This window comes from Sus scrofa, chromosome 4, assembly GCF_000003025.6.
Source record: "Sus scrofa isolate TJ Tabasco breed Duroc chromosome 4, Sscrofa11.1, whole genome shotgun sequence".
Classification (NCBI taxonomy): domain Eukaryota; kingdom Metazoa; phylum Chordata; class Mammalia; order Artiodactyla; family Suidae; genus Sus; species Sus scrofa.
In genome coordinates this window covers 25,443,552-25,461,348 of record NC_010446.5, presented here as the reverse complement: position 1 = coordinate 25,461,348, position 17,797 = coordinate 25,443,552, and the positions used below count along the sequence as shown (strand labels likewise).

At 34.0% G+C, this 17,797-nt stretch overlaps 1 protein-coding gene across 6 annotated transcripts in view; it reads right to left on the bottom strand.

Moving 5' to 3' along the window:
- Positions 1 to 17,797, bottom strand: part of CSMD3 (CUB and Sushi multiple domains 3) — a 1,223,593-nt gene that overhangs the window by 410,108 nt on the left and 795,688 nt on the right. For all 6 annotated transcript variants that reach the window (XM_021090582.1, XM_021090583.1, XM_021090584.1 and 3 more), the window contains 2 exons: positions 13,321 to 13,508; positions 6,441 to 6,629 (listed from right to left, as the gene is read on the bottom strand). In XM_021090582.1, coding sequence (XP_020946241.1) covers positions 6,441 to 6,629; positions 13,321 to 13,508 — 377 coding nt within the window. The remainder of the gene's footprint in view (positions 1 to 6,440; positions 6,630 to 13,320; positions 13,509 to 17,797) is intronic.

Here is a 17,797-nt window from a genome sequence, read left to right as displayed (position 1 = left end):
GTTTTATTCAGCAAGAGTAAAAATCAGTGAACAGAAGCATCAAAATTTTAGAAGTGAACTGGTTAAACACCAAAAAGAACAAAAAAGATAAATGTGAATTTTTATAAAGAACATCAGACATGCACATGAATGTATGTGTATCTGGTGTGTGTATAAGTTATAGAGGGAAAGCTTTTCCATACATCAGCACTGTTTCAAATAAAGCTACTCTGTCAAATATCCTTCCTTCTGTACTTAGAGAATTTCTTGGAAATTTTCTGTCTGCAAGCTGCACCTACTGTATGTGTGGAAAGTGGATGTTAAATGAATATTCTGCAGATAAATAAAACTCAGTAACCATAAACACATTAATATGCTTAGGAGAAATGGTCAATAACTAAAATATTATTAATGGACATTTATATTGTTACTTAGATTATAATCAGATGACAAAATATAGAGTACATTTTTATGACACAATGGATCTTTCTGTTATTTGAGAATATTAGTATTGTATAAAGGCCTTGAAAGGAACTGACTCAATTGATAGAATTTCTCAGTAAATAATGGTAAAGAGTGTGATTTAGGTCTATCTCCCTCCCTATTTTTTTTTTTTGAAAGATGAAACTGAAAATATGAAAATACTTGTATTTTATTTTGTATCAAACAAAACGGGAAAAGAATATAACTACTTACTAATACTCCGCAAAAACAAAGCCAGACTTATAATATGACCTGTACTACTTGAAGACTTTTATTTATTTTCTTTTTCTTTTTTTGTCTTTTCCCTTTTCTAGGGTCTCACCCACGGCATATAGAGGTTCCCAGGCTAGGGGTCTAATCAGAGCTGTAGCCGCCGGCCTATGCCACAGTCACAGCAATGTGAGATCCAAGCCACGTCTGCTACCTACACCACAGCTCATGGCAATGCCGGATCCTTAACCCACTGAGCAAGGCCAGGAATCAAACCTGCAACGTCTTGGTTCCTAGTCAGATACATTAACCACTGAGCCACGATGGGAACTCCTGAAGACTTTTATTTCTATTAACTCAATTAAGCCCATAACAATCCTATGAGAAAAATACTATAGTTATTCACAATTTACAGTTAAGAAAGCAAGTACAGGGAGAACTCAAGTAATCCAGTTCCATGATCTTAAGCTGACTCTTAAATCAAGTGCTGATTTTTTTTCCCATATTCCAAGGTATTTTTTCTACCAAAAAAAAAAAATAATATATATAGCAAACTATAATGCTTGACTTTTTAGCATTCTATCTCAAACAATCAATCTATATAAAAATTCTTGCAAGATATCATTCATTTCTCAGAAATTCATTAATAATATCATCTTCAAATCACTCTCCTAGCACCTGAACCTAAATGTGTCAGTATACTCGTCTATGTTCTTATCTTTAATTGATTTATGTTTTATGGATGCTTATTTGTCAATGGTTTTGCGTGTGATTGAAACAATATGCCAGCAGCAGCAGCAGTGGCATTTTCAAAACCTAATGAAATCCTTCATCTTTCTAAATGAGATTATTTTACATTGCAAATATTTGGAATTATATTTGCTTTATATTATTGGCTTATTGAACAATCAAAGATATTAACAATATGTGCATTGATATAATGCACAGTGATAGATGCTAATGCAAGCTTGAATTGTCTTTATTTTTTAATTGGTTAATTTATTACTGAATATTCTCTCAGTCTGATGATGTTAACTTCACTAAAAAGATCCCTTCCTATCTGGTGTTTTCTCTGTGATGACATGGGTTCGATCCCTGGCCAGGCACAACAGGTTAAGGATCCACCATTGCTACAGCTATGGTGAAAGTTGCAGCTGTGGCTCAATTTGACCCTTGGCCAAGGAACTTCCATATGCTATGGGTGAGGCCCAAAAAGGACAAAATAAATAAATAAATAAATAAAAATATTACTTCCCGTTAATGCTAAGAAAGTGTAAGAGGAAATCAAATAGCCTATTAGAATCAATCATGAGAGGCTTAAAATGCGAAGATGAATAAAAGAAGTTTTATATATGAGATTTTTTTTTTCAGGTGGAGAATGGATTTTAAATATACTGGTAAAATATGGAGTGGTTATACTACTAAAAAAATTTCTCAGAGAACTTTTTTTAAAATTACTCAATGATTTTTATTACATTTATAGCTCTATAACAATCTTCATAACCCAATTTTATAGGATTTCCATCCCAAACCCCTTGTGCATCCCCTACCCACCAAACCTGTCAGAGAACTTTTTTTAAAAGAAATTCTGAGAATTAAATCAGTTCCATAAATATATGACCATTCAAATAGAAAACTTCATTAGAACAAGAGTGCTGTAAAATGATGCCATGGTCCTCCTGTGTTGTTATCCTTATATCATCTCTTCTGAAGGAATTCCAATTTACCCCAACAACCTTGATAATCATCGATGTCATATGTCTTTAGGGATACAAACACTTTTAGAACAGATCCAATTAGGTTTATATGTTACTGAGAATGGAAGACAGACAAATTATATACCAAGTGAATCGTTGAATCACTGTAGAGAATTTAGGGAGTAATGAAATGAACACTAAAAAAAAAAAAGTTTATGGTTAGACCAAGCAGCTGGCAAAAAAAAAAAAAAAAGATCAGGACAACCAAGACGCAATGATAGTCTAAAATATGAACTGAGACAATTAGCCAGACATACAATAATCTTAGCTGTTAGCTTATTTTTCCTCCCTGATTTTTGCCATATATGATCATTACCTGATCACATGATAAGAATCAGCTAGGGTTTTAAAATAGTGAAGTTTCCTCAAAAGCCAAGCTTCTGAGTATAATTGTCTAGACCTGCAAAATTACACCTTCCCCTTGGTATTAGTACACACTTGGTAAGTACTAAATTATCTATAGCTTAGAAAAACTATTTCTAGACCATTATTCATCAAAAGATTTTGAGTACTTCAATGGCGCATGGAAATAGCCACCTATTACAAAATGCATTATGATTTTTTGTTTGTTTCTTTTTAACCTCAAATCTTTTCTTATTTTTTAGGTCTCTCTACTTTGAATTGTATACCCTTAAGTAAAATTGTCTATGCACCATGCTTAATTGAATTCTTGGGTCCTAAACATCAATCCATTCACTCTTTTGCTATGTTAGTATATGTACACAAATTTTTCAATAATATGGAAGAAATAAGGGAAATGATGAAGTTGAAGGACATTCCATTCAATTTTGGGTTCTAATGACTTAGGTGACACTGAGCTAATTATATTATCTATTTAATGTTAAATTTCCTCCCAAATAAGATGGCTACACTCTTTACCAAATAAAACAGGATCATTTGACAGAGAAATTAGAGTACCAAAACAAAGAGTGAAAGTAGGGCTTTTCTTAGGCAATTCAGGACATGTGGTCTATCTACCTATTTATCAAACAGTATAGCTATCATAATTAAAAATGCCTAGTTCCTGATGGATTGAGTCACACCACGCATATGACCTCAACTTCACTTTAACCCCTAGTACTCATAACAACATTATGTCCCCCTGGTACATAGAAAACATCACTTGGCTGTGACTTCTGATATACATGATGGCCTTCACACTTGATGGCCAAAGGAGAATGCTATTCTGGTTTTCCTTGCCTAACCTTCTCTAGAGCCATTCAAATCTCAATTCCATGGGAAAAAAAAAAAAAAAAGTGGAGAGATATTCAAGAGTGAGATTTAATCAAAGTGGCTAGTAAAGCATACTCTTTTGTTTTAAATCTAATCTCTTATGTTTAGGAGATGTCTTTTAAAAAGGTATGTAAAAGAAACAAGAAGAACACATGGTTTTTGACCTCAAGAATATAATTAAGGAAAATAAGAAAATAAGTGTAACAACTATCTACTCCACTAGCTCAAGGAGAACATACAATGTTTGTTCCTGCTCAACAATATTTCTTTAGTGCCCACATGATATAATGAACAAATATTGACTTAGCAAATCAATAGGCAGTTATAATGGAGCAAAAAATCCCATTAACAGAGAACTACAGACTTTACAGACTGATCAGAGACATTTCCTAGTATTTTTCTAATTGGAGCAATGAGGAAGCATTCTAATTCTTCTCAGATCCAGAAATATGAGACTATATGTTTCATCTTCCTGAGAATGTGTACTCCAACTCCAATTCCCTACATGGAAAGGACCTAGGTGCAATTAAAGAGAATGATGTCAACAGACAAAGAAAAGCCAAGATGAAAAATGGAGAGATCCTTTGAATAGGTTTGAATTCATGATTATAATTAACAAGGAGAAGTATGTCAGCTGTTTCTTTTCTAAGTTTGAAACTTTGAACAAATTCTGTATTTATTTTTTAAAGTCAGTTAGAGTTGGGTTTCTGTCCCTTACAATCACAAGAATGCTGACTATTATAAATTGTACTGTACCAAACACGGGGAAGATATGCTGATGATTCTTTTAAACCTTGTTATAAAACAAATTGACCAAAAGATGTTACTAAAATATAATAGGACTGGCAGTACTTGAAAACTCAATAATAAAATGAAAAATGTGATCTTCCACTTGGAAAAAGAATAAGAATATAAATAAGGAATAGTGTTATAAATAAAAATTAAAGCCAAGACATAAATAATGAATAAATTTACACTGTGTGTGTGCAAGTGTGCAAGCACTTCCCACACTGAGGAAAGCAGCTTCTTTCACTGTACTTTCATATGTGTTTTCTAAGAAGTGACGGATTGCTGAATTTCCATAGAAACAAAGAAGAGGTAAGGAAACTGGTATCTTATATCCAGTACCTTGTTACAGGGCAGTCTTGGTACATTGCCGTAGTGCTGTGTAGCTAGGTTGAATGCGGACTGGTACATGTTGCCTATCAGGCAGGAGGTAAATGTTCTGTCTCTCCATTGTGTTCATCTGATACCAATTTGACATTTTCCATGCTATTTTGTCAGAGTCTGAGCACACTACAGGCTCTAACAAAACACACACAACACATTTTAAAAATACATATCAAAAAAACCAATCAATCAATGGAAAAATGGGCAAAAGACCTGAATAGACATTTCTCCAAAGAAGATATACAGATGGCCAACAAACACATGAAAAAATGCTCAACATCGCTGATTGTAAGAGAAATGCAAATCAAAACTACCACGAGATACCACCTCACACCAGTCAGAACAGCCATCATTAATAAATCCACAAATAACAAGTGCTGGAGGGGCTGTGGAGAAAAGGGAACCCTCCTGCACTGTTGGTGGGAATGTAAACTGGTATAGCCACTATGGAGAATAGTTTGGAGATACCTTAGAAATCTATACATAGAACTTCCATATGACCCTGCAATCCCACTCTTGGGCATCTATCCAGACAAAACTCTACTTAAAAGAGACACATGCACCCGCATGTTCATTGCAGCACTATTCACAATAGCCAGAACATGGAAACAACCCAAATGTCCATCGACAGATGATTGGATTCGGAAGAGGTGGTATATATACACAATGGAATACTACTCAGCCATAAAAAGGAATGACATAATGCCATTTGCAGCAACATGGATGGAACTAGAAAATCTCATACTGAGTGAAATGAGCCAGAAAGACAAAGACAAATACCATATGATATCACTTATAACTGGAATCTAATATCCAGCACAAATGAACATCTCCTCAGAAAAGAAAATCATGGACTTGGAGAAGAGACTTGTGGCTGCCTGATGGGAGGGGGAGGGAGTGGGAGGGATCGGGAGCTTGGGCTTATCAGACACAACTTAGATTTACAAGGAGATCCTGCTGAATAACATTGAGAACTGTGTCTAGATACTCATGTTGCAACAGAAGAAAGGGTGGGGGAAAAAAAATGTAATTGTAATGTATACATGTAAGGATAACCTGACCCCCTTGCTGTACAGTGGGAAAATTAAAAAAATTATTTAAAAAAAAAATACATATAGTGGGAGTTCCCAGCATGGCTCAGCAGTAACAAAGTTGACTAGTATACATGATAATGTGGGTTTGATTCCTGGCCTTGCTCAGTGGGTTAAGAATCTGATGTCACTGTGAACTGTGGTGTAGGTCACAGAAGTGGCTCAGATCCTTAGTTGCTGTGGCTGTGGCATAGGCCAGCAGCTGCAGTTGCAATTCAACCCCTAACCTAGGAACTTCTATATGCTGTGGGTGCAGACCTAAAAAGCGGAAAAAAAAAATACATATAGCATCCTTTGGCATGAGGTAAGTTTGGCTGATTATCAATATTCATTCTTTTGTCTCCTTATTAATATTTTGATACCGAAATTGTCATAATGTATAAGAAATATATATACATATATATACACACACACATACACATATATATTTATGTGAAGCCTCACATTTTACAAAGACTATGTTAGTTTCTTTCTGGTTTATAAATCAGCTTATTTTGCATATTGACTGAATTCTTACCATCACAGGTTGGAAGTGGATGACTCCACCAGTGGTTTTTCTCACATAAAAGAGGCTCTTCATGGCTTAGCCTGTATCCTGGATCACAACTAAATGAAACAGTAGATCCAATGGAGAAATCATGACCATAGCGACGACCATGTACAGGTATACCAGGGTCCAAGCAAGAATAGGTGTTCACTGTAACACCTGGAAAACAAAGAGGATATGAAAAAGAATAAATTTGATGGGAATCAAATCATTTAAATTGATTCTCATTCCTTCAAACAATTGTGAACGATAAATAAATTTATCATGACTATAGCTTTATTTTAAAAACTGGCAATTTATTGAAAATTTGTTTTGATATTTCCTACTCACAAGGACCCAAAAATCAGGCCATTAGTTACATAAGAACTTGAAAAAAATGTATAATTATCTTTCAAACTTTGTATTGTTATACATTACATACATATATAATAATAGCAGTAATTAATGTTTTTGAGCTTATTCTATTCTAAGTACAACTCTAAAATGTTTACAAAATTTGCATCATTTAGTTATTAAAGTCATTATGTCATTTCATTATATGAAATTAATTTTATCATTAAAACTCCATGTGATTGCTTTAGGACACTGATTCTGGAGCCTTTGATCATAACCAATATTATAATTAATATTGTAATGTGTTTTTTAAAATTTTGATCAACTTTTAAATGTGGAATTTGCTGTTTTGATGGCAAATATAAAGAGAAAGAAGAGTGGGAACATTTTTCAACATATGAGCATGGACATCAGTATCTTTCTAAGTAAAATGGTATACCTCTCTCTGGTGGCTACTTGTCAAGGTTTTTAATAGCCTTTAATATGCTTTGGTGTCTTCTGATTATAATTTTCCTTGTGACTTAAAATCCCTGGCTGAGACCACACCATGGCAATACTCTTCCCCTAATAAGACACAGCTCCCCAACCTTGGCACCGTTGGCTTGTTAGGATGAAGGATTCTTTGTTGTGGGTATGTCCAAAGCACTGTAGTATGTTTCACATCACCCCTGGTCTCTACCTGCTGGATAGATGCCAGGAGCATTCTTCCAGTCATAAAAATCAACAGCATCTCCAGATTTTGCCAAATGTTCCCTGGGGTGCAAAAGTACCCCTAGTTGAAAACTTAGATGTAGGGTAAAATAAGTAATTATCTCAATCTTCCTAGATGGGAGATTTATACAGTGAATAACTACTCTTTTTATATTAAAAATATAATAATTAGCACTGCCAAAATTAGATATTATATTAAATCACATTCCTGAGAAAATATTTATTTGTATTAGCTACTCAATTTTAAAATGAAACTAAACACCAAGAAAGAGCTCTTTTTTAAAGAGGTAAATTACATGTTTTAAGTATGTTTATCACACAGTCATTTGATTATATGCTGCTGTTTTCAATGAGAAACTAAATTATAACATAAATTTTATCTTCTAGGTAATTGCTTTTAACCTGCTATATCCTTCTTCTCAATGTAACCATTATTCTTCTAGGCAACCAAGGCTCTGAAACCCTCATTCATATTTGAGTTTCTTTCACATTTCTTTTTCCTCTACAAATATGTCTGAAATCCACCCTCATGGAAAAGCTTGTTATTTATTGCTTCCCTTACTCAAGGCCTTTATCGCTTTAATTCTATAAGACAAAAAATGTCTGACCTCCCTTTCGGTATCTTTCATTCTCAATATATTCTATATATAATTTTGGACACATATATTCCTAAAACATGTTATTCCATTGCTTTTGTATCAAGTGCAAAGCCTTCAGACCATGAAATTCAAGACTCCCATACTGAACTTTATTGTCATTAATTTTCATTATCTTCCACAAGACATTCTTCATACCAGTCAGGCAAGTCTTCTCACTAGTCTTGCCTTTTATTTCTCTGCCGTCAATACCCTCAATTTTTCCTTTAATTTACACATTGTCTCAGTCTTTAACTGACAAACTCACAACCCCTCTCCCTCAAGTCTTGATCTTCTAATGCTCCATACCATACGTAGCTTTCCTTTATCCAAATCTCTTATGTTGTAGTGAAAATCTAAGAAATCGGGATACTGGGGTTTGAAGAGGTCACATAAAATGTAAATTATGGTAAAAGAAAAATCAAGCATATTTAATTATCAAAAAGTGATTTTAATAGTTTCAGATTACTCAGAGTAAAGGTCAGTGAATAGTACAAGGTGAACTATTTCATTTGCCCTTCTTGTCTCTCCAACTGATGGATGGAGTGAGATAATACATTTCTTTTATGTCCCTCACTGTACTGTATATATTTAGCAGTCACAGAATATCTAAAGAAATACCTCATAATTGATCGACAAATAAATCAAGGCAAGTAAATATTGCAAAATTGAGAACATAAGATCCTGATGGACAGATGGCGTAATCTATTAACAATTAATCATTAAAATTACGACACAATTGATAGTTAATTAATCTTAGAATAATCTTAAATTTTGTCAGTGTACCAAATTTTCAGAAGTTTATGTTGGCATTATAACAAAATATATAACATTTTATCATTTTTCTTTATAGAAATTATTTTTTCAAAAGTAAAATCTCAAAATAGAATTTCTACTTGTTTATTACATGTAATAAAACTTTGAATTTTTTTATTTCTCTATCCCTTCCCTTCTCTATTAATCTTATTATTTAACTATGTATTCTTTTAGATACCTATCTCTCATAATTGAAAAAAGAACCATATATATAAGTTCATATGAAAAATATGTCTGGAGTTCCTGTCGTGGCACAGTGGAAACGAATCCAACTAGGAACCATGAGGTTGCGGGTTCAATCCCTGGCCTCACTCAGTGGGTTAAGGGTCCAGCATTGCCGTGGGCTGTGGTGTCAGCATTGCAGACATGGCTCAGATCTGGTGTTGCTGTGGCTGTGGCATTAAGCCAGAGGCTACAGCTCAGATTAGACCCCTAGCCTGGGAACCTCCATATGCTATGGGTGCGGCCCTAAAAAGGACAGAAGACCAAAAAAAAAAAAAAAAAAAAAAAAAAAAAGAAAGAAAAAGAAATACAAAATACAACATAATTGACAGGAGTGATTTTTCCTTGGGGTTGGGAGACTGTGCTGAAAGAAAAACAAAAAATGGAAAGTCTCTTCTGTGTTGTTATTTTTATATTTTTAATGTGTTTTGTAAATTATAAATAATCTTATCCTATTGGTACAGTTTTTATAATCTTCCTGTTTTGAAAGGACAGAATGAATGGGGTAAAAGTAATCAGGAAAGGGGATAAAAATAAAATTATTATGTTCAAACAATGGTAGCATGGAAAGAAATGCTTCCAATAAAATTTTGGTCCACTGGAGAAATCGAGTTTTCTTTTTTAATGGATTCTATTAAAGAAAACCAGAAATTCACCGAACAGCAAATACAGTTTTAAAGTTTTAAGTAGTTAAAGTTTTTTGGGTTTTTTTTTTTTTTTTTTTTTGAATGGCTGCACCTGCCATAGAAGTCCCCAGGTCAGGGACTGAATCTGAACCACAGCTGCAACCCATGCCAAGCTGCAGCAATGCTGGATCCTTTAACCCACTGTACCCAGCTGGGATCAGACCTGTGCCTCCACAGCAACCCAAGCTGCTGCAGTTGGATTCTTTTTTTCTTTTTTTTTTTTTTTTTTTTTTGTCTTTTTGCCATCTTTCTTGGGCCGTTCCAGCGGCATGTGGAGGTTCCCAGGCTAGGGGTCTAATCGGAGCCATAGCCGCCAGCTTACTCCAGAGCCACAGCAACGCAGGATCCGAGCCACATCTGCGACCTACACCACAGCTCACAGCAACGCTGGATCCTCAACCCACTGAGCAAGGCCAGGGATCGAACCCGCAACCTCAAGGTTTCATTAACCACTGAGCCATCACGGGAATTCCTGCAGTTGGATTCTTAACCCACTGTGCCACAGCAGGAATTCCCACCCTACTAATTTTGAGGCTTGTAAATGGTTCATTCAAAGAAGACAGTTTGGTTTCCTTCAGCTCAGGAAACTATCAATAGAAAAAGTATTTTGTTTGCTTTCTTGGTAAGAAAGAGTTTGAGATAGTAAAGATTATCTCACAATACTAAATAAACTACAAGCCTAATTAGAATTTTAAAAAGTGAAATAAAGTGATATCTTGTAATCTAATATAAATTGAAAGTCACCACCTCCTGGCCAGATTTGACCAAAATCAACATCTCTCATCAACTTTGGCATCTCCTAGTCTTCACTCTCCAGTTTGGGCACTAGTCCTCAATAATAATTTGGACTATGTAACCAAAAACCTATAGATGACAAATTGCTGACTGTAATAAAGACTCTGCCTTAGCCGAACTTTAGTCAGGCTTCCCTGAGTCCTCCTTTTGATTAGGTCTCACCCTTGGGCTCTATCCTTGGCCCGTTTAGTCCAGTTTTAGCAAGAATCCTGTTGGGTCAGTTTACTGAAAATCCCTGCCCTTGATATCTGATCAAATTTCTCATCCATAGGCCCTTAATATCTTATTATTCTAGGCTGTCTTCGGTAAAAACCCTGTCTATTGGGTTCAGCCAAAATCTTGCTACCCTTTATGTTTCCTCTTAGTAATTTTTCATCCACTGATCCCACGCTGCACCTTAACTATAATTTCTCACTTGTAGTCAGAGTTGAGTTCAACCTCTCTTCCCTACTACAAAACCCAACTGTAATGAAGTCTGCTTTACTGTCTTTTTAACACGTGCCATGAGTAATTTCCTTTTACAAGAAAGGAATAAATTTGACGTCGACTTCTTTTTATTCATCTGATTTGTTTTTATAGTGAGAATATAAGAACTACCATTTATTGAACATTTTCTGCATTTTAGCCATCTTAATAACACTTCACATATGCATGGCTTAACTTAATCCTTAAAATAATCCTATGTCTGAGAACATGAATAAGGCGATGTACTTGGTTGAAGTGGGAGTGAATATGATATATTGGGCATAGAATAGAGCAATGGACTAAAAGAAAAAAAGGGTCTTCCCATTCTAGCATACTGATACAAATTAATTGCTAGTAAAAATCAATTTTGAAATAGATTTTACAAAACAAGTCTACTCTGACTCAGCTTTAATTAATAAACATTAAAATAAAGATCTCGGAGCTCCCATTGTGGCTCATTGGTTAACGAATCCAACTAGGAACCATGAGGTTGTGGGTTTGATCCCTGGTCTTGCTCAGTGGGTTAAGGATCCAGCATTGCCATGAGCTGTGGTGTAGGTCGCAGACGCGGCTCGGATCCCACGTTGATGTGGCTCTGGTGTAGGCCAGCAGCTACAGCTCCGATTAGACCCCTAGCCTGGGAGCCTCCATATGCCATGGGAGTGGCCCTAGAAAGGCAAAAAAGACAATAAATAAATAAATTAATTAATTAATATCTCATTTAAGGTCCTTTATAGTCATTTGAATTCCCAAGTGTGTGTTAATCCTCTCTTTGCATTTTAAAATAATGCTTAAGAAATATACTTTAATGCCACAAAGCTCTAAATAAAGAGATGTTAATATAATTAAATAATATTTTGGATAAGATTAAAAATTAAAAACAATATATATTAACTATGGTTTCAAAAACCCATGTATCCATTGACCAGATTTACTGAAGAGAGATACTGAACATGGAATATAAAGTTACAAATTTCAAATGTTAAAATCTCCTGAGGCAGAAGGGGGTATAGGAGACTTGAATATTAAAAAAAAAAAAAGTGATATAATATCTATTTGCACCTGATATAAAGACATCTTGTAGTAACCTTCTTCAATATTCATGCAAAGATAAACGACAATATATTTCCACATGAAAATGTGTACATGTATGAGTTTACATTTATGTACACAACCAAACATCATATACAATACATTCACATATTTATAAGTATGCCAGACGTTTATGAATAAATAAGACTTGTTTCTATGTATATACTAGCATCAAATTTTTTTAAAAATCAGACATATTTTAGACTCTTTAAACAAAACTATAGTATATAAGTGAAATTATTCTCAGTTGATTCCAACACTGTGAGTTATAGCTTGGTTTAATGTATAGCTTTTGGCCAGTCATGTTAGCTGTGGTTGAATACATATAAGTATATATTTTTATTTTCAATGTGAATATAATTTTCAATTCTCCACACAAAAATGTTTAAAACACAATTTAAAACTGAATGTTTTAAATGAAAATATATGCAATGAGTGTGAGTAAAATATAAAATACACTTAATTTATGAAGCAAATGCTAAAAGAATTTGACAATATTCGCATACAACTTAGACTGAAATTAACTGCCTATTATTGGCTTTTCAGATGTACAAATAATTAATACATAAACTCATTTTTTAAAGATTTTTTTATTTGAGGAGTTTCTGTCATGGCTCAGCAGAAATGAATCTGACTAGTATCCATGAGGAGGCAGGTTTGATCCCTGGCCTCTCTCAGTGGGTTAAGGATCCCCCATTATGGTGAGCTATGGTGTAGGTCACAGACATGGCTCAGATCTGGTGTTTCGTGGCTGTGACACAGGCCAGCAGGTACACCTCCGATTTGACCCCTAGACTGGGAATTGCCACACGCTGCAGGCATGACCCCCCCCCAAAAAAAAGGTTTTTTTATTTGATACTTCTGACATTTCCTTAGTATTTCCCTTCATAATGATAGTACAGAGATAATGTTGGGAAAAATCTATTGCAGGATTTACTAAAACACACAACTTGTAACCCATTAACATTCTCATAAATCAAAGAAAGCTTTGATTTTCTTTACTTTAACATATCTCTTACTTCTCTTAATGATACAATAATACCAAAATATGGAAAACCGAACAAAGAAATCAAAAAAATTTTTGGCATTACTTACTTTCATAATGAATCTTGAAACCATTATTGGAACGGCTATTGTCTGTTGTAAATAGAAGGTATATAAAATTACTGCTACTAAATAGAAACTGGGGCACTTGTGTGCCATTGTAAGACCCAAGCAAAGGTGACAGAAGATTTGGCCCATCATGAACTTCCAAAACATCATAATTCAGTTCAGTCTGAAATCTAAAATTAAGAAACACAAGAATTATTTATTAGAATAACACTACATAGGAAAATAACACTTTAGACTGTTATTTAAAATTTTTATGAACTTATTTATAATTTTTACCAGTTTTATACATAATGTTTTAAGCTTTTTTAATATCTTACATATCATTTAAGTCCCCATTATTTGAGAATATCAGTTATAAGCTCTTATTCCTATGGACAATTTTCATTTTAAAATATATGTATATTTGTTGTTCACAAATAAGATTTCTTTCAAATGCTACAGATTACCTTCAGTAAATAAATGGCCTTTTCATTAACCAACCATATTTTGGAGTCATCTTTCTTTAGTTTTCATCTTTCTGTGGGAAACTTTGTGATTTATATTTATCTTCAACCAGATCATCAGAATCTCATCTTAATAGCATATATATCTCAAACCTCAGTGTAGGTTACTTTCTCCAGTATATTGCCAAAGTTTATTGTGCCTTTTGTGACACTAATCATAGCTGTTTGCTTGTTTGACAGCTGTTTCCTTTAAGAGTCTATCAGCTTCAAGGGCTCAGACAGTGTCTATTTTTGTTGATACTTTGCATATAAATGACATCCCGTAAATATTTCTTGGATAAATGAAGGTATGAATGTATTTTAAAGACAAAAATACCTTTCTTTTCTCTAGGGTTTGTATCATCTTTACCATGAAACCAAAAACAAAAACAAAAAAAACAAACAAAATCACTCAATATACTGGACACTTCAGTACTAATCATGTATTTTCAGTCTTTTCAAATGTATCTTCCAACATATTTTTGGCAACTAGTTATATTCAGTACACATTTTTTTCTTATTTTCTTTTTAGCACTGCATTCATAGCATATGGAAGTACCCAAGCAAGGGGTCAAATCAGAGCTGCAGCTGCTGGCCTATACCATAACCACAGCAATGTAGGATCCAAGCCACGTCTGCGACCTATACCACAGCTCATGTTGATGCCGGATCCTCAACCCACTGAGCAAGGCCAGGCATAGAACTCATGGATACTAGTCAGTTCTTAACCCACTGAATCACAAAGGAAACAACTCAGTACACTTTTAAAAATAATTTTTAATTGAAATGTCTACTGATTTTTGGATAATGATTTCGTCATACTTAACAGTCTTTTCTAGTATTGCAATATTAAACTACATTATTTCTCAAAAATAAACAAAGCCAAAGCAAAACTCAAAACCTGGTTAAAACAAATTGAAAGGGATATTTAAAAATTAGAAACTTAATCTCACTATAAAATCTCCAATGTGATTATAAATATGGCACATAAGTAGTCAAAATAAAGTGTATTATTTAAAGCTATTTAAGAGGTACAGTTGAAATATTTTAAAATTTATTTTTTATTTATTTTGTTTTTTTCTTTTCTAGGGCTGCTCCCTGACATATGGAGGTTCCCAGGTTAGGGGTCTAATCGGAGCTGTAGCCACCGTCCTACATCAGAGCCACAGCAACACAGGATCTGAGCCGCATCTGCAAATTATACCACAGCTCACGGCAACACTGGATCCTTAACCCACTGAGCAAGGCCAGGGGTCGAACCCACAACCTCATGGTTCCTAGTCAGATTTATTAACCACTGAACCATGAAGGTAACTCCCTGAAATATTTTAAAATTTATATCACTGTTACATCCTATTAAGTAATACATGTAGTAAAATGAATGGGTTTTATAAGTTTATCTTACTTTCATTTTGCGATCTGGAATATATCATATTTGTCTAAAAACAACTTTTCCAGTATGTGGCTTACAGGAGGAAATGTATAGCAACACAATGTGTCCTTTAAATAAATGATCAGGCAATTGCGTATTGTGAATCTATTATTTGGTTCTTTTGTAGCCAGTCTGTTGTATTATTGAAATTGGAGTTTCACTTTGATAGCTAGTCAGATGATAACAACCAAATTAAAATGCACAGAGGAATCAGGAATTACTCTGAACTAAAACATGAAGAGACTTGGTTCTTAATACAATAGCAATATTAAATAGTGATATAAGAACATTGTTCAGTAGGAGTGAAACTTTGAAAAGAAAATAATCACAGATCTGCCCCAAGGAATCATAAAAATACATTAAAATAAAAAGGGGAATAGGATAGTTACACAATAATTTGAATTTCTTTCATTTTGTATTTTAAGATAATTGTATAAATGTCTCATGAAATGCCTCAATCTAGTGATCATTTGTTTACGACATTGAAGTTATTGTTTATCATAAACAAATGTTATAGAGCCACTAGATGATCTCAAAAATGAAATTTAATCTAATCTTACTCAATTTGTATTGTCTTTTAAAATGTTCCTGGTGTAATCCAAAACCATTCTGACCAAACTGAAATAGTTCTCGTTTAAAAGTTGCTCTCAGGAAGACTGATATTGATGGCTTGTGGTCAAAGATTTAGGATTATTAACAGTAAAAATGAGTTCAGTTAGGAGCTACCAAATACTGACAGAAAAATTAAGAACTGAAGGAAGAAACAAAACAAAAGTTTCTCTGCAAATCTGAGAATAAGACTTTATTGTTTGGCTATGTTAGAAGAGAGAAACAGTTTTTTAAAAAATGCATATGCCCATTGGTGATGTGGTTATTATTTTGCATTTGATAGGAAATTGTAACTCTTAGTATTTCATTGACAGGCTACTAGAGACAATCTCAAGAAGCCAACTAATGGCTAATATATTTGTAATGTTTTTCAGAGGGTTTTTTTTCCTATATATTAATTCTAATCAAACATTTGAGAATATAGGAAAATGCTGCAAAATAGCTAATCAGCCATCTTTTTTTTTTCTTTCTTTTTTTTTGGGGGGGGGCTGCCCTTACAGCATGTGGAAGTTCCCTGGCTAGGGATTGAACCCAAGCTGTAGCTGCAATGTATGCCACAACTGCAGCAATGCTGGATCCTTAACCCGCTGCGCCAAGCCAGGGATCAAAGCTGGGCCATGACAGGGATTATGTCAGATCCTTAACCTGGCTGTGCCACAGCACGAACTCCATAGACATCTTAATTATATGATCTGATTCTTTAAAAGTTCATTTTCATTCAAATTAATTTAAGTTTTTCATGAGTAGTAGAAAGCAAATGATGTAACTCTCTAATAAATACAATTCATTATTTGGAACCAAATTCTATAAAAAAAAAAAATTCTTAGAATGAGAGAAATTACTAGAGTTAGCAACCAGTGTCCTTACAACAGTTTTGGTGGAACTCAAGGGGATTAGTTTTTTTAAGAACATAATTCTTGTTAGATACTTCAAAGATGAGATCTTCTTTTAAAAATAACATTAAGTGGAAAATGAAACAACAAGATATTACAAGGTCAGAGTTCCTGCTGTGGTGAAATGGGATCAACAGCATCTCTGAAGCCCTGGAATGCAGGTTCGATCCCCAGCCCGGCACAATGGGTTAAGGATCTGGCGCTACCATAGCTGTGGCATAGGTTGAAACTGTGTCTCAGATCTGATCCCTGGCCCAGAAACTCCATGTGCCGTTTGGTGGCCAAAAAGAAAATTTAAAAAAAAAATGATATTATAAAGTCACTAAACAAGGAAGTGATATATATATATGTGTGTGTATATGTATATATATATACACACACATATATACATATATACATATTTCTGATTGTGACTATTTTATGCCACTACCTAATGGATAAAATCCTCACTTATTTTTAACTTGATGAAAATCACTGTTTACTGTTTTTCTACAGAGCTGCTTCTAATCAGTAACAGCTATTTAAATTGTGCATCACTTTAAAGAAAATAGTTTTCTGATAAAGTGCATGAATATGGACAGCCCTAAAGCAAAAACATCTCACACCCTTAAAGGGTCTTTAAGGAAAAAAAAAAATGGAGCAGACTTTTAAATAATTTTCCCTTCAAATAGCTCAAACTCAAAAATCTTATGGTACTATGTGTGTGTGTGAAGGATAGAGGATTCAAATTCCAACACAAACATTTTAGTTTAGAACATTAAAAGAATCAAGACTTCATTTTAGTTACATAAAGTATGATTCAAAAGAAATATACTGAACATCTGTGCCTTGTTTATTTTAAAATGGTGAAAATACCATCAGTAAATACTTAAAGCATTCTCTTGATTCTTCCAGTGTTTAGGCTAATTAACAAAGAATATATATATATTTTTTAAAGTGATTGGAGGAGGGTAACTTTTTCTCAACACTCTCTCCGCATTTGTTATTTGTTGACTTGTTAATGATGGGCATTCTGACTAGTATGTGTTGGTACCTCATTGTAG